Source organism: Fukomys damarensis, unplaced genomic scaffold, assembly GCF_012274545.1.
Source record: "Fukomys damarensis isolate Sample0158 unplaced genomic scaffold, DMR_v1.0_HiC HiC_scaffold_2, whole genome shotgun sequence".
NCBI classification, from domain to species: Eukaryota; Metazoa; Chordata; class Mammalia; order Rodentia; family Bathyergidae; genus Fukomys; species Fukomys damarensis.
The window spans coordinates 47,066,718-47,082,614 of record NW_022900914.1 but is presented as its reverse complement, the minus strand read 5'-3'; the positions used below and the strand labels follow the sequence as shown (position 1 = coordinate 47,082,614).

Genomic DNA, 15,897 nt, shown 5'->3' with positions numbered 1-15,897 from the left:
AGCTGTTCAATGAGTAGCTGGCAAAAACTTTCCCCATTCTGTAGACTGTCTCTTCACTCAGTGACTTGTTTCCTTTGCTGTGCCGAAGCTTTTTAATTTGATATGGTCCCACGTGTTGATCCTTGATGTTGTTTCTTGTTTAACTGGGGTTGTTTAAAAAGACCTTGCCTGTGCCTATGCCTTTATCTTCCAGCAGATTATGTATTTGTTTTAATATTTAAGGCTTTTATCCATTTTGATTTTATTTTAGTACAGGTTAAATCTTCTGCATGTGGACAGCTGGTTTTCCCAGCACCATTTGTTGAAGAGGCTATGTTCCCTCCAGTACAAGTTTTTGGCCTCGCACGGTCATAAATCAGCAAGTGCTAATGTGTGGTTCCTAGTGTATGTGACTGTAAAGTGAAAAGCACTTTTAATCTTTATCTTGCAAAAGCTTCACAAAACAGCCTTGAAAAGCAAACACTTTTATTATCATCTCTATCTGTTGTATCCACAAAGAAACTGGGGCTCAGAACTGGGTGGGCACTGCCCCAAGTTCACCCAGGGAGGGAGGAGCAGAAGCCAGACAGGTCCTGATTCCCAGGCTGGTACTCAAGCTGCAGCACATGCCTGCCGTTCTTTGGCTTCTGCCCTCCCTAGCCAGCACGGGGAACTATTGGTAGAGCCCCAGGACTGATTAACCCAACCGGCAAAGTCCTGAGCAGACCGGCCCTCCAAACCCCACCCTACCTCCCTTGATAGTAATAACACAGCTAACCTTCACTCGGTACCTACTATGTCAAGCACCACACTAAAACATCCTGTGAGTTACTTCACGTAATCCTCACATCAACCCTACCAGGTAGGTACAGCAATTAGCCATTTCAGATTAGCCATGGCCAGAAGGTTAAATTATCTGCGAAGATGGCAAAGCTGCAGTGTGAGGACAGATGTGCCTGGCACAGAAAACAGAGCTGTGGTGGCAGCCACTTGCTGCTTCACTGACAGGCTAGACCTGAGGGTTTCAGCGTGGTGGTTGGGATCCCCACAGAAAATCTGGCTATGTCCAGAGAGGATTTGGTGTGAGGAGGTGCTACAGACTCTAGTGGATAGAAGCCAGGGATGCTACCAAACAGCCTATGATGCTCAAGACAGCCCCCATGACAAAGGACCAGCTGTTCCCAAATGTCAGTGGTGCTGAGGTTGACAGACTGGTTGGCGGAGACCTGTCACCTGCAGGTAGTGTCTGCGGTACACTCACTGCCTCTTTTTAGTGGCCCTGAGTGGCCTCTCTCCCTGTTCTAAGTACTCCTGAGCAGCTTCAGGAGAGGCTGCATTCCAACTCCACTGTGAAAGACACACCTGGGCAGGGTAACCTTTTTCTTTTAAATCCTAACCTCATAAAACACACCAGTCTCTCTCTGATAATCTTTTTCCTCTCTCTCTCTGTTTCCTAGGAAAGTGATTAAGTTTTGATTTCAAAGTTTCCCAGAAGAGCAAGGGCTGCCTGAGGAAGATTGAGCTGTCAGTGCAGATCCTCCTCGCTGCTCCTGGTAAGTGACTCCTGGTAAGAGCTGAGAAACAGACTCCCTTGGGATTATCACACCGATACCAGACTGTTGGGGGGCGCTTTAACCTGCCTTCACACCCAGCCCTAGAAAAGGAAGAGGCCTTGGATTTCTGACCTCTGGCCTTCCCTAAGTCAAAGAGGAAGAGAGAATCGTGAAGGGGAGATGTTTTTATAAAGGTGGCAGGTGACTTCGGGGATTCTTATTTTTTTAATGAAAAGGGAATGTTTTAAAGAATTGAAAGGAAGATTAAGTTACAGAGAAAAAGCCATATGGACTAGATCATCCCTCCAGGATTCAGGTAATAACAAAAGTGTATCTGTTTTCTGGAAAGAAAGCAGTTTTGGGGATAGGAACTTGTAGCAGAAGAATGCTTTCTGGCTAAGAGTCGGGTTTTGGGGCTTGGGGTTGCTTTTGGAAAATACAGCAAGTCTGAAAATAGACTCACAATAAAAATGCCACTTCAACCCAAACCAGAGACGCAACCACCAGATTCGGTAATGTGTTTGGATTGTACAGTATGCTGATGCCTTTGACACAGCTCAGCCGGACCCGCGCCAGGCACATCCGCAGCACATGGGACAACCGTAGCCACATGTGTCCACAGGCACACACACGCACAGGCACGCACTGCCAGCTGTCCCGTCAACACGGCATACAGGCATCGCCTGCCGAAATGCCGAGATCGCCTTAGGATGTGAAGTGCATCTTTCCTCCAAACCGCTTCCCTGCGGCACATACCAGTGGTCACCGCCCGTGAGGCCCCCCCCAATCCCAACCCCGGCTGCTCCCTTCCCTCTAATTCTCACAAGCTGTTTTCTTTAGGCCTGGGGAACTGGCACACACTTTAATGGCTCTGTGGCCTGGGGGTTTTTCCTTAGTCTCTCATTATCCTCCTGGTTGGGGGTGCCATGGGCCTGCGACCAAAGATGAACATGCCAGAGAACCACACAGCCAAGACTTTTGGGGGCAGAGAAAGGACAACTCTCTCCTTTTGGAAAGCCTGGTGTCCTGAAGTTCACACATGTGGGCTGCTAATGTCCCTCTCACATGTGAGAGAGGCCGTCTCCATGTAGCAGGAGGCAGCATGGCCCAGCGATTAAGGAGTCAGCTCTGGGGTCACGTCAGGCCTCCACTACTTTCCAGCTTCCACCTGAGGAAGGTCACGCGGTCCTTCCCAATCTCCTCCTCTGTGGGGCAGGACCATGCTATTGAGTCAAAGGTCAGATGAAATGGGGTATGTAAAAGGCTTCCTGTGCATGAGGCCTAGCACACAGCAGGTGCTCAAAGTATGTTAAATACTATGATTTTCCCTAAAAAAAGACTTGCCCTTACCTGCACCACACCTCCAGCAGTGTCCCCTATTTGGGCAACCTGACCACTTCCCCAGCTTGGGAACCACCATTCCATCCTACAGGGGAATCAGGACCCCTGCTCCCAGAAGCTGTGCTCTTTCAGCTTCCATGCCTTAGGTTAGTGCCCTCCCCTCACCAGTATGCCCTCACCACACACACCCTGCCGTTCCTGCCGGGCTGACACCTGCCCCACCTTCTCCAGGAAGCATGGCTAACTCCTCAGGCCTTCAGAAATGGCTCCCTGCCAGCCCCACCTGGCTGTGCTCTCCTTATCTACCATCAGGCACTTCACCAGGCTTCCCAGAACTGCCTGCATCCTCTCCCTCCACACATCAACCAAGCTGAGCCAGACTGAAAAACTCTCCGACCCCTCAGGACAGTCTTCTCTACAGACTCCGACTCTCAGAACTCACCAGTCTATGACTCGGATCCTCATTTTCTCACACATGGAGGGAAACTGAGGGGGGAAAAAGAGGATTGTTGAGAGCAACATCCCCACCTCTAAGCACCAGTATACCACGATGGTGGGGAAGCGGGGAGCCTGGGCCTCCTGAGGCTGGAGCACAAGGCCTCCTGCGTGGGCTGGCAGGTGTGGGGTGAAGCTCACCATGGCAGGCAGTGTGAGTCTCTGGTTCCACTGAGGGTTGGCTGTCTTCTCCAGGATCTTGCTGCAGAGCTTAAAAAAACAAAACAAAACAACAACAAAAAAAAAACGGCACAGAGGGAAGGGCAGAATGTTGACTCTGAGCTCCCTCGGGAACTACCCTGGCTGCCTTTAGGGCTGGACCTAAGACCCTGGTTTCTCACAGCAATAGGCTCAGATATAGGGAATCTTTAAAAAAGGCTCAATGGAAAGGCATACCTACAGCTGGAGAGAGGGCACCATCTGAATGCCACAGTCCTTTTCATAAATCCTAATTTAAAAACCCTAAATGTGGGGACCCTGAGTTGAGACTGGCTTTTCTACAGGCATTCCCCTTTGCCCATCAGCTCAGACCACCTCCACATTGGAAGTCCGTGAGCCCTAGAAGATCAGAGATGGTGCAGGAAAAGGGGGGACCAGGCACCTGCACCTCAGAAATCTGCATCTGAGAGTTTTAAAAAATACAGTAAAGATACTAACCCTAGAAGTCACAGTCTGTCTCTGAGCAGCCCTACCCTAAAGATTGAGCTTGTCACAAACAAGAAACCTAGCAGGACTGGAAACAGACACGAGCCAGTGGTTCATGCACCAGCCCAGCCCTTGGAGTCCAAGGGGAGCACCCCAGTGCATCCTGTCCCCCTACAAGGGGAGAGCAGGAAAAACTCAGTTTCAGATATACAGATCCTGGTGGGCTGGTGTGTTCTGCACATAAAAATAATGAACAGTCTTTTCCAAAGCATTTCCTAAAGGCCCTGTATCACACTAAGCACGGCATTTTATGTGCATTGTCTCATTTAATAAGCATCTGAGTTAGATCAGAGACATCAGGTCCCCAGGGAGAGGGCTTTGTCTCCATGCCCATCCACCCAGTGCCAACCCACACCCCCGCCCCCTCCTTATAAGAAGAACCCAGGCAGAGGCTCTGTGGGGCTGGGGGCAGGGGTGGATGTCAGGATTAGGGCGCACTGTGTTAGCAAAGAGAATAAATAGTAAGAAAAGAGAGAACAATAAGCCAGTGGAACAGACAGCTCACAGGAATGGGGACACAAAGGGTGCTAAGGCATATAAAAAGACACTCAACCTCACTCACAATAAAAGAGCCACACATAAAACTAATGAGATACCATTTCCCATCCATCAGATTTGTAAAAGCTCTACAGTCTAACAACTCACAAGGATATGGAAAATCACACTCTCTTATTTCACTAGTGGAAATATTGAAATATTTTGATACCTCTCAAGGGCAACTGGCTATTACTTCTCAAATGCATATTCCTTTTGACCTAGCAATTCCACCTCTAGACATTTATCCTACAGAAATAACCTGTATATGTACCAAGTGACAAGTTCTTCATTGAACTATAACTTTAAATAGCAAAGATCCGGAACAGCCCCATTGTCCACTAATGGAGGACAAGTTAAATAAATTACGATATGTCCACATAATGGAATAATATGCAACTATAAAAAAGGATGCGGGCAGCTCTAGGCATAGATATAAAACAAACTCAAATTTAAATTAAATGGAAAAAGCTAGATGCAGGGAAGTGTGTACAATGCGCAACCACTTTATTTGAAAGGTAAAAGATGGCCAGGGATTCAGCTCAATGGTTCTGCCACCTGCCTCATAAGTGCAAGGACCCAAGTGTGATCTCCGGTACCAAAAACAAATAAATACAAAAGGTAAAAGTTAAGAATCTATAGACACATTTGCTTGCATTTGCACAATGAAATCAGAATGATATAAAAGAAATTAACTTTAGTGGTTTCCTTTGCAAAGGAAGGAATGAGCAGGTAGACTGTTGGATGGGTCCAGAGTGAGAGGGAGATAATGGATAATAGACAGATAAATAGACAGGATAAATGTATATAGTAATTAGATGCATTGACTGATTCAAAAAGAAATCTAAAATAAAATTAAAAAGGGGATTAACTACACATAGCTGAGAGATCCACAGACACTGTATCTCCTGCATACAGGTGCCTGGGAGTATGGGCCTCCTGTACAATGAGCACTTTAGCCTGGCGGTCCTGAGGCCAGGAAAACAGCTGGCCCATCTCCCACAGCCCCATCTAGCACTGCTGCGAACCGTAGAAGCCCCTGGTAACGTCTCCACATCTCACTCTGTCCCCCACAAACTCAACCAGGCAGTACCATGCTTCCTCCTCCTCCTTTCCCTCCTTTTCCTCCTTCCTTTCTTCCTCTTCCTCTCTCTCCCTCTCCCTCCGTCTCCCTCTTTCTCTCTCTTGCTGTCTCTCTCTCTTCACTTGTTTCTTTACTCTCCTTCACTTCACTCACTTCTTGATGAAATGTAATTAGTCATCCCTTTATGGGGAGCTATTTGGTCATCTGTGTCCAATACTTAAAAATAAGTATACCCTCTGACCTTTTTATTAATCCCAGTCCTAGAAACTTCCCTGTGAAAAGCAGTCAAAGTGTGGACAAAGATCCACAAATATCTATATGCTGCTTGTCACAAATTTGTTTATAAAAGAGGAAAGTGGGAATTATACATAGATATGATATATATATAATAAGTGAAATGTTATGGAATATGTATTCGTATAATGGAATATTATACAGACATCAAATTTTACAAAGAATATTTAAAATAACCTGAGAAAATACTAAATGTCAAAGGCAGTTTACCATGCTGCATATACACAATTGGTTCTCATTACTCGTGAGTCTATGAAACCAGCATGAATACTGAACAAGTGCATACTGAATTACTACCTCTAAAGGAAAGGAAGGGTTACGTTCCTGTCAGCCTCTGTCACCTTTTCTGTCAATTGAGCTGTGCATAGCCTTGCTCCATGTGCGTTTCTGTTCAAGGACACCTTGCTGAATACTCACTGCTGACTCAGTAAGATTGAACTCACAGCCCCAGCGTAATGGGAGCCACCCGACGAGATCCACCTAACACCTATTTTCTCTGTAAAGCACAGCACAGCCTTCTTGCACTTCTTGCACACTTCTTGCACTAGGGACATCAGGCTACACTGCAGCACTGTGCTGGGGGTGGGGGCATTTGAAACAGTGAAATCACCAGCAAAAGTTACAAAAATGCAAAAGTAAGTGCCACTAAATAAACCAAGAATATGACACATTTACAAATATGAGACCTAAAGCAATCAGGCAGAGTCATTTCGTTCCACCAGATAACCTATATCCAGCTGGCAGGTGGGGATAGAGGGAGCGGCAAGGCTAAAGAGAGAAAACTAGAAAGAAAGATACACAAATCTAATTCAACAGCAGTAGTGAAGGCTACAGATATATGTAGGGTTTGTCCTTTTCTCTGATTTCTTCAATTTTTTAACAATTAATGGATCTTAACCTTACATTCTGAAAAAAAGCTTTAAAACCTCCTCCTCTGCATGTAGCTTCACTCTGTTACCCGTACATGAAGCTGATGCTCACACACACACACACACACACACACACACACACACCCCCACACACCCCTTCCTTTCTCCAGAATAACTTGGCCAAACCTGATGTGGTTCACATCTTGTGTAATAGTGCCACCAAGTGTCCATAAGAGGAAATGCACAGACAGCTAGACGGGGACGGATGAGCCCACGGAGATTTCAAATTAGGGTGTGAAAAGTGACACACAAGCAGCATGAGACAAGGAAGGGCAATAGAGGGGTGGGAGGCCACAGGAGATGACTCATGGCAGAGAGAAGAGGTCACAAAGGTCCAAAAACCATAGAAGAGACTGAGCAGATCGAAGCTGTCAAAAGGGAAGTGTCAACTGTCCTACCCATCAGCTCATTCGTCAACTCCTGCCACGCCCTTTGAGAGGGACCATAGGAACATCATTTCTTGCTTAAACTCAGCTGCCCATGAGCTTCATCTAGTCTCTTGTGTCTGCCAGGACCTGCATCACCTCCCCTAGACAGCTGCACCCTGCTAGAAAGATCCCCGGGGACAAGCAAGGGCATCTCAGAACCCAAGGACCCAGAGACAGTAGACCTCCAACACTCAGCTCCAAGAAAGCAGGGAATTTGAAGGCAAGTCAGTCTTGGGCCTGGTCACCGTGAAAGCACCCTACTATGCTGGGGACACAAGAATGACCTTCCCCATCTGTGAAGTGGGAAAACTGATCTTAGTCCTTAGAGCACACACTGTCCAGCCACAGCTTCATGCTCCTTTCCTACCTTCACAGTCCTGTCCCAGCCCCTCCTGAAACCAGGCACAGGGTATCAAACCAAGCCCAAACCAAACCTGCTCCAGCATAAGAATATGCAAGGAGCATTTGCACTTCAGTGGGAGTGACCTTGCTATGTGGTTTATCTTGCCCACAGACATTTTCACAGAGAGCCAGTTAGGAGGGGCTCCAGATTGCAGCTTTAGGGTAATGCATATATCAGAGGCAACAATGACTGATTTTAACACATTGAATTAATAAAGGTCCATGTAATATTCAAAGGGGTGGAAGAAACAAACTTTTTCTTTACATAAAAATGCAAGCTAACAAAGAGAGATGAGATGATAATGAGAAAAATCACCACTATGCAACCACAAGTAAATGATTTATTGAAGCAAAGAGGTTAATGGGTCTTTACAGCTTTTGGTTAGAAGTTGCTAAGAAGTAGAACATGCTCTTCCATGCCCAGAACCAGGATGTGCCAATTACAAGGAGAATCTTCTACTTTTACAAGCGGGAGACCTGGAGCCACCATTGTAACCCAGGGGTCAGGGGGTCATCACTGACACTAGGACACCTGACACTATTGCTTCCTATTATGCAATGTGATGGTCTACAATGACTTCAGGACAAAATACTTCATCTGAACCTAACTGAATCTGTAGACCTAACTTCCAATTTACCAAAAATACAAGAGCCAGAGAAGCAAATTGAACAACACCAGATGGAACCAATCAGAGAAATCCAGAACTTGGACAAATGGCCAAGGTGCTCCAAAAAATCAACATCATGAAGTGAGAAAAACAGCAGTGGGGAGGGGACTGCCATGTAGTCCTGGGAAGAGATGGCAGTGGTTCTAGGGACACTGTGGTTCTGGGGGCATGTTTGAAGTCAAGAGCTAGAGGTGATATGCATGTTTGGTGTGGTAAGAGAAAAACAGAGGAATCAAAACAGGCTTTAGTGTTCCTGCCATTGTGGTGGAACTGAGTTAAGATGGAGGTTCCTAGAAATGGGGCCATTGAGGCCAGAGAAAATGACTCCTCTGTGACCTTTAATCCTGGATTGTCAGGATGGTCAACTTGACTGGATTTAAAATGCCCGATTAGTGGGGTGCATTTTTTGGTGTGTCTGGTTAGTCCAGTGGAGGGAGGACTGTGTACCATACATGACCCCTGGCCCTTCCTTTCCAGCACTGCTCCTTGCTTTGCTTCCTGAACTCCCTGAACTAAGCAGTTTTATGACATCCCTGCCATGGTGCCAGCCAATCATGGACTGAACCCTCTAAAACTATGAACAAAAACTTCCTCTCCTGTAAGTTGTGGATGTCAGGTATTATGTCCTAGCAATAGAAAAGCTGATTCACACATCCGCCAAATGCTCACAAGGACATCAGGCAGAGCTGTTTAGAGCTAAAGAGAGCTGTGAGAGTCCCCTGCAGAGAGGTGATGGCTGAAGTCTGGGAGAGACTTCAAAGAAGTGGGCACCCAGAGGCTGGGAGGCATCAGTCCATAAGGAGAAAGCTGCTGGGACAGAAGTCAACAAGGACAGGAATGACAGCCCCATATCTGGGCTGAAAGGAAGAGGTGGCACATTGGTGATCCCTAGAACACCCACCAGAATGGTCTCTGTCTAACTGCTGCCACCACTGTTTAAAAATAATCATTAGATTTTTGTCACACATTTTTAAAAAGAGTTTTCCTATCTCTATGCCTCTGCCTCTGGTTTCCAGCCTTTTGCTTACTTTTCCTGTAAATATTCCTCTATGCATCTACTGTCCACCTGTCTTCTGAGTCCATCCACACCTGTTTCTCTATACAGACACCTAGGCAGACCTGTCAATGTTCGTGTGCATAGCAGCCCCAGAGAGCCCACCTAGGTTTGCATCACTTCTTGAGTCCCAGCATCATCCCCGCCAGGTTCACATGCTGAGCCAGGTACCTCACTGTCCTGTACACCCCGAACCTGTGCAAGGGCACCCAATCGTCACACTCCCACAGGATCCCTCCTGCTCCTTTGCTTCTTACCATCTTCCCGGCAAAGCTGACCTCCATGAAGGGGTCCACCAGGTTCTTCTTGTTACTGTCGAAGCCAAAGATCTGCTTCACGTTGTCCATCACAGCATCATCCACTGGGGAGGACACAGGAGTCACAATCCACCTGATGTGCCCACCAGCCCCAAAATTCCGTCACCAGGCAGCCCTGCGGTCGTGTCTCTGCCTCAGGACTCAGGCCAGGTGCTCCTGGGAGGGAGGACTCTCAGAGGAGCACTCCTGAGCACACTGGGATGTGTCCTCACCCAGCCCCAGGCAGCCCAGTTCTGTTCCCTTGGTTCCAAGAGGCTTCCGAGCAGGTCTGCCAAGCAACTGACTGCTTACTCGACTAATGAGAAGTCTACATCGCTGAGGGCAGTAAGCTATGCAGTCGAGCCCCGGATGATTTTGGAATAATAACCCAATTACTGGTGCCTGGAGGACATTTTCTTTTATATCCATTAGCACAATGATTTCACTGCATTTAACCAAGAAGTCAACTCTGTCCATTAAAAAAGTTTTTAATTTGCGTCTTTAATCCAAATATTTAGCCAGATTACACACACACACACATATATTGAGTATGTGTATGTATACATATATATATATTTATATTTATAAATGTTTATGTGTATGTGAATGAATGAGAGAAGGAGCCAGTTAAAAATTTTATGCCAGCCAATGTCTATATGAATGCAGTAGGTAACAATTAACAAATATTTATGTTGTATTTATCTAACATTTATGTTGTCTTTATTTAAACAACATTGTAGAGAACTCAACACAAACCTTCTTCACCTTAAAAAAGCGAACATTTATATCTCCCCGCACCCCTACAGAAACTCACCAGCTTCACATCTACGTAGCTACAACCAATGAATGTGAATGCTTTTAAATATGTTTTCTAATATCGCTTAATTCCCATTAGTTATTTAAAGGGTTTCCCCTGTGATTTTGGTCCAAGTAAACTTGTACAAAAGGAATCTATTTCATTTGTATATTGATGTCATTATCAAAGCACAAACCCCCAAACTGCTTTATGAAAAACTTACAAACAGGGATCCAAGTTGCAAATGTTTTCACTGACAGCTGGGAATAGTGACTGGTTTGATTATGCTAATGTATGCTCTAAAATAGCGGCTTGCAGCGGGGCACCTGAGGAGCCTTTAAACACTAGGAATGGGTGAGCCCTCTTCCAATGCCAGCCCTGCTGACACTCACGGCTGTAGAATATTCAGTATGACTCTCCTAGCAACCTATCCTAAACGCACAGGATGAGGCCAATACCAGGCCTGTAGTGGTGAGAACCCACTCAATAACCACACTGGCCTTCCTAGGAGGATGAGGAGATGGCCACAAGTCAGGTGACCCAATTTGTTGGGGACATAAGAGTCTCCTAGAGCATGGGACTTTCTGACACCAGGACAGACCCAGGTCAAGGGGGATGGTGGGCTACCCAGTGGATCAGCATTCTTTATCTGGAAAACAATGGTCCCAGGTCCTCTGTGCAAACCTTCCATCAGAGCAACTGCTCTCTACCCAGAATCTGCTGACCCAGGCTTCCTCACGGGAGGAAAAATCACAAGCTCCACCTCGAGAGTAGGGCAGTGTCCAGATGGTGCAGCCTCCTCAGTGAAAACCAAGAAAATGGGTTCATACAGTGGCTGAGGAACCAGACCACTGGGATAGATCTCAGGGGCTGCCATCATTCTCAAGACTCAAGGGTCTTTCTAACTCCACCAGCATGTATTACTTTACATTAAACTCTGACTTTTGCTCAGGGAAGCCCAGAGTTCAATCCTCAGCACAAGGACGGGAATTTTAAAAGGATGTGAGGCATCAGCCAGGCAACATAGTGAAGGGAGAAGTGGCCAGCCCTTATCTCTAGTAAATCCTCAAAGAGAAAGCCAGGCCAGGGGTAGACAGGGAGAGAACAGAGGGGCAGCCCCTGGAGACTGTGAAGCCTTTTCCTCTCCCAGAAAGCTGACCTCACCATGGAGTCCACCACAGCCCCACCAGGCTACCCTCCTCCCAACGGTCTCTGGCAGGCCATCCAACCAAAGGGGCACCCCACTCACTCTGAGGCAAGTCCTCAGCCCTGAAGACCTTCAGGCAGAAGTGGGCTCCTCGAAGGGCCACACCTGTTGGCCTGAGCAGGTTGCCTTCAATGTCCTCCCTGTCTTCAGAGGGGTCCTTTCTGTCCAGCTACAAAGCAGACAAATAAGATTCCTTCATGTGCTATTGCTCTGCATGTTTTACCTTCCTTTTCTAAGAGCTCCACCCTCCACATGCTACATGCTACATCATATCTCTCTCCCACAAGTTCAGCCCGTCTCTTCTCAAACATACGAGTTGCTGACAGTTCCTAACCCTGAACACTTCTCTCATTCTTATCACCTCCAACTTGTAGCTTACTTACTGACAAGTGAAGATAATAAAGATATATTTTTAGGCAATAAACTCCAGGTTGTAATATAAATATATCAAGAATGATCTCACTTTTGAAAAAACAAAAATGCACTCGCCTATTCTTTGAAAAGGTTATGGGCTAAGATTTATTTTTTTGGTACCGGGGATCGAAGGATAAGATTTTAATAATGGATTTCTCCAGGTTGAAGGGAGGGCAGGGGAAGGAGGAAAAATAAGAACTAAGATAGATTATGTAAAGGTGTAAATTTCCAGTGATGAATGGCATTATGTTATATACCTAAAATGTACCAGTAAAATTAATTTTTTTAAAAAATTGATTTCTCCAAGTGGTAGAATTACAAACGATTTTTGTTTCCTAGATGTTCTACACTTGTCATAATTACCAACTAGTCTTCTAAATCAGAAAAAAATAAAATTGGGGTTTTGTTTGGTGCCTCCACCAGCAGGTACTATGTGAAATGCTACGGCAATGACCCAGGTAAAGATACTCACGGGAGCTTCATCTCCAGGTCCCAGTACGCACAGGCTGGCTTTCAGGTAGCCTCTGGCCCCAGCAGAGAAATCATCAGGGTTGGAGAGCAGTAGCCACTTCCTGAGATAAGCATGCCCTAAAAACAAGTGTCCAGTGGCAATCCCAGGATGGGAAAACCCAAGTCTGCAGCCACATCCAGGAAGCCAGGATGGACCACAGCCACTGGAAGAAGGAGGCGAGATTCAAACCCTAGAACTAGTGGGGTACTGAAACCGAGGGCTCATAACCAAAGATCAAAGGTCCTGAGACACAGGTGAGGTTTTGATCTTCCCGAGGGTGAACTCCTGCCTCCTCCTCCAGCAACAAATCCCACCTCTAAATTCTAACCCCAGAGAGGAAGATGAAGGCCCAACCGAATGTCCCCAAGGCAGCCTCAAGAACCAAAATGAGAAAATATGACAAAGGGGTGCGAACTCACGGGGCTCTCTGTAAATGGTGCCCACATCCATCTGAAATCAGACAGGAAAATGCAAATCAAATTCTTGCCACTGAAGTCCTAAATAAAGCATGGTGAACTACCTGAGTCCACTAAATGTCTCATTTATTAACACCATCTGAGGACAGGGAACCCTTCATCATTTGATGCTACATGGGAAGAAAGCAGAGTACATTTTGGTACAGTTTGGAAAAGTATCTTTATGCACAGAAAAGAAGAGAGAACAAAATACAACAAAAAATGTAACTAAGGTACCTTTGGGTGGCAGATTGGAATGCTTTTTTTCTTTCCTCTTTTTTATAGTTTTCTATTAAAAAAAGTAGGTCATCAGGACGCTATGGGATAGTAGAGGGGCCAGGGAGTAAACTGTACTTCTCTTTAACCCCCACTCTATTTGTCTATGAACCTAAAACTGCCCTAAAACATAAAGCCTACTTTTTAAATTACTTTTATAATTATTTTTATATTGTGCCTATTATTTTAATGTTTCTTAGTATGCTTGCTTTATATATTGATTATATTTATCACGGGGAGTTGTTACATGTATACAACATTTTTATTTCTCCTCACCCTTCCCTCATTCCCCCCTCCCCCCACTCTCTATATCCCATGCCCATTTGCAAAAAAAATCTAACTCCCTGTTTCCTACTATCCATCCTTTATTTTGCTCCTTAAATTATTTATACTTTAGGTTTCTCGTATAAGAGAAACCACGTGACATTTGCGCTCGTTTGTCTGATTTATTTCACTTGACATTATGGTTCCCAAAATGCATCTGCTAGAAGATAAAATAAGTAAAACTCATGAAGATATAGGCTTAGGTAAAGACTTCAAACAGAATCCCAATTGCACAAGAAATAACATCAAGAACCAACAAATGAAATTATATCGAATTCAAAAGCTTCTGCCCTGCAAAGCAAACAACCAAGTGAAGAGACAAATTACAGGATGTGAAAAAAAATTGCCAGCTACTCTTTGGATGGGGGACTGATATCTAGAATACATAAAGAACTTGAAAATACTAGAGCCCATTTACAAAAAACCAACAGCCAACATCATATTAAATGATCAAAAACTGAAAACCTCCATGCTAAAATCAGGAACAAAACACGGATGCCCACTATCACCACTCCTGTTCAATATAGTTCTAGAAACATTAGCCACAGCAATTATACAAAAGAAATAAATAAATAGAATAAAGATAGGAAAGGAAGAAGTTAAACTGTCATTATTTGCTGACACTCCACATAGTAGACCCAAAAAATTCTGCCAAAAGACTTCTAGACTTAATTGACAGATTCAGTAGAGTAGCTGGATACAAGGTCAACACCCAAAAATCAATAGGCTTCTTGTACACAAATAAAACACTGAAATCCCAGCACTCAGGAGGCTGAGGTGGGAGGATCGCTGTGAGTTTGAGACCAGCCTGGGCTACATAGTGAGTTCCAGGTCAGTCTCAACTACATAGTGAGACCCTGTCTCAAAAAACAAACAAAAACAAACAAACAGACAAACAAACAAAAAAACAAATAAAAGACTGAGAGAGAAAATAGGGAAAGAATTTCTTTCACAAGAGCAACCAAACGAATGAAATATCTAGGAATCAACCTAACAAAGGAAGCAAAAGACCTCTACACTGAAAACTACAGCACTCTTAAAAAAGAGATCAGAGGATATAAGAAAATGAGAAGACATCCCTTGCTCTTGGGTAAGAAGAACCAACATAGTGAAAATGGTCATACTTTCAAAATTGCTAAACAGATTTAATGCAATCCTGATTGAAATCCCAATAGTATATTTCTCAGAACTAGAGAAACCATCCAAAAATGCATTTGGAACCAGGAGAGACCTAGAATAGTAAAAGCAATTCTAGGCAACAGAGACATAACAGCGGGTATTACAATCCCCAATTTGAAACTATACTACAAAGCCACTATGATTAAAACCAAGGTACTGGGGCTGGGAATTTAGCTCAGTGGTTCCACCACCTGCCTCGTAAGCACAAGGTACTAAGTTTGATTCCCCGGTACAAAAAAATAAAATAAAATAAAAACAAGATACTGGCAAAGAAAGAGACCCAAGGATCAGTGGAACAGATTGGAAGATACAGAAACCATTCCAGATGTGCTCAGCTACTTCATCTTTGACAAAGGAGCTAACCATCCCCACTGGAGGAAAGATAGACTTTTTAATAAATGGTTTTGGAAAAACTGGATTTCAACCTGCCAAAGATTAAAACTAGACCCCTGTCTTTCACAATGCACTAAACTAAAATCGAAGTGGATTAAAGATCTAAATATTAAAACAGAAACACTAAACTTTCTGGAAGATAAGTTAGGTAGAACTCTCAAAGACACTGGCTTAAGAAAAGATTTCATGAACAAATCCTCAGTAGCACGGGAACTAGCAAAAGAATCAACAACTGGGATCCCATCTTATTAAAAAGTTTCTGCACTGCAAGAGAAACTACCAACAGAGCTAAGAGACAACCTAAAATGTGAGGAAAAAAATTTACCAGCTGTTAGATAGCAGACAAAGGCCTACTATCTAGAATATAAAGAACTCAAAAAAAACCAGACCCCCACAATATAAAGACCTGATTCAAAAATGGAAAAAACACACACAAGAAAATGAAAAAAATGGGCATCTGAAATGAAGAGATATTTCTCAGACAAACAAAAAAGCATCAAATAAATATACAAAAAAATATTCAACATCACTGGTCATTCAAGAGATGCAGATAGCCGGGGATTTAGCTCAGCGGTTTGGT

General features: G+C 44.6%; 1 protein-coding gene across 22 annotated transcripts in view; it reads right to left on the bottom strand.

Moving 5' to 3' along the window:
- Positions 1 to 15,897, bottom strand: part of Dysf (dysferlin) — a 220,703-nt gene that overhangs the window by 136,093 nt on the left and 68,713 nt on the right. For all 22 annotated transcript variants that reach the window (XM_033764701.1, XM_010609623.3, XM_033764725.1 and 19 more), the window contains 6 exons: positions 13,110 to 13,140; positions 12,652 to 12,767; positions 11,808 to 11,934; positions 9,724 to 9,827; positions 3,510 to 3,578; positions 3,316 to 3,359 (listed from right to left, as the gene is read on the bottom strand). In XM_033764701.1, the coding sequence (XP_033620592.1) occupies positions 3,316 to 3,359; positions 3,510 to 3,578; positions 9,724 to 9,827; positions 11,808 to 11,934; positions 12,652 to 12,767; positions 13,110 to 13,140 (491 nt within the window). The remainder of the gene's footprint in view (positions 1 to 3,315; positions 3,360 to 3,509; positions 3,579 to 9,723; positions 9,828 to 11,807; positions 11,935 to 12,651; positions 12,768 to 13,109; positions 13,141 to 15,897) is intronic.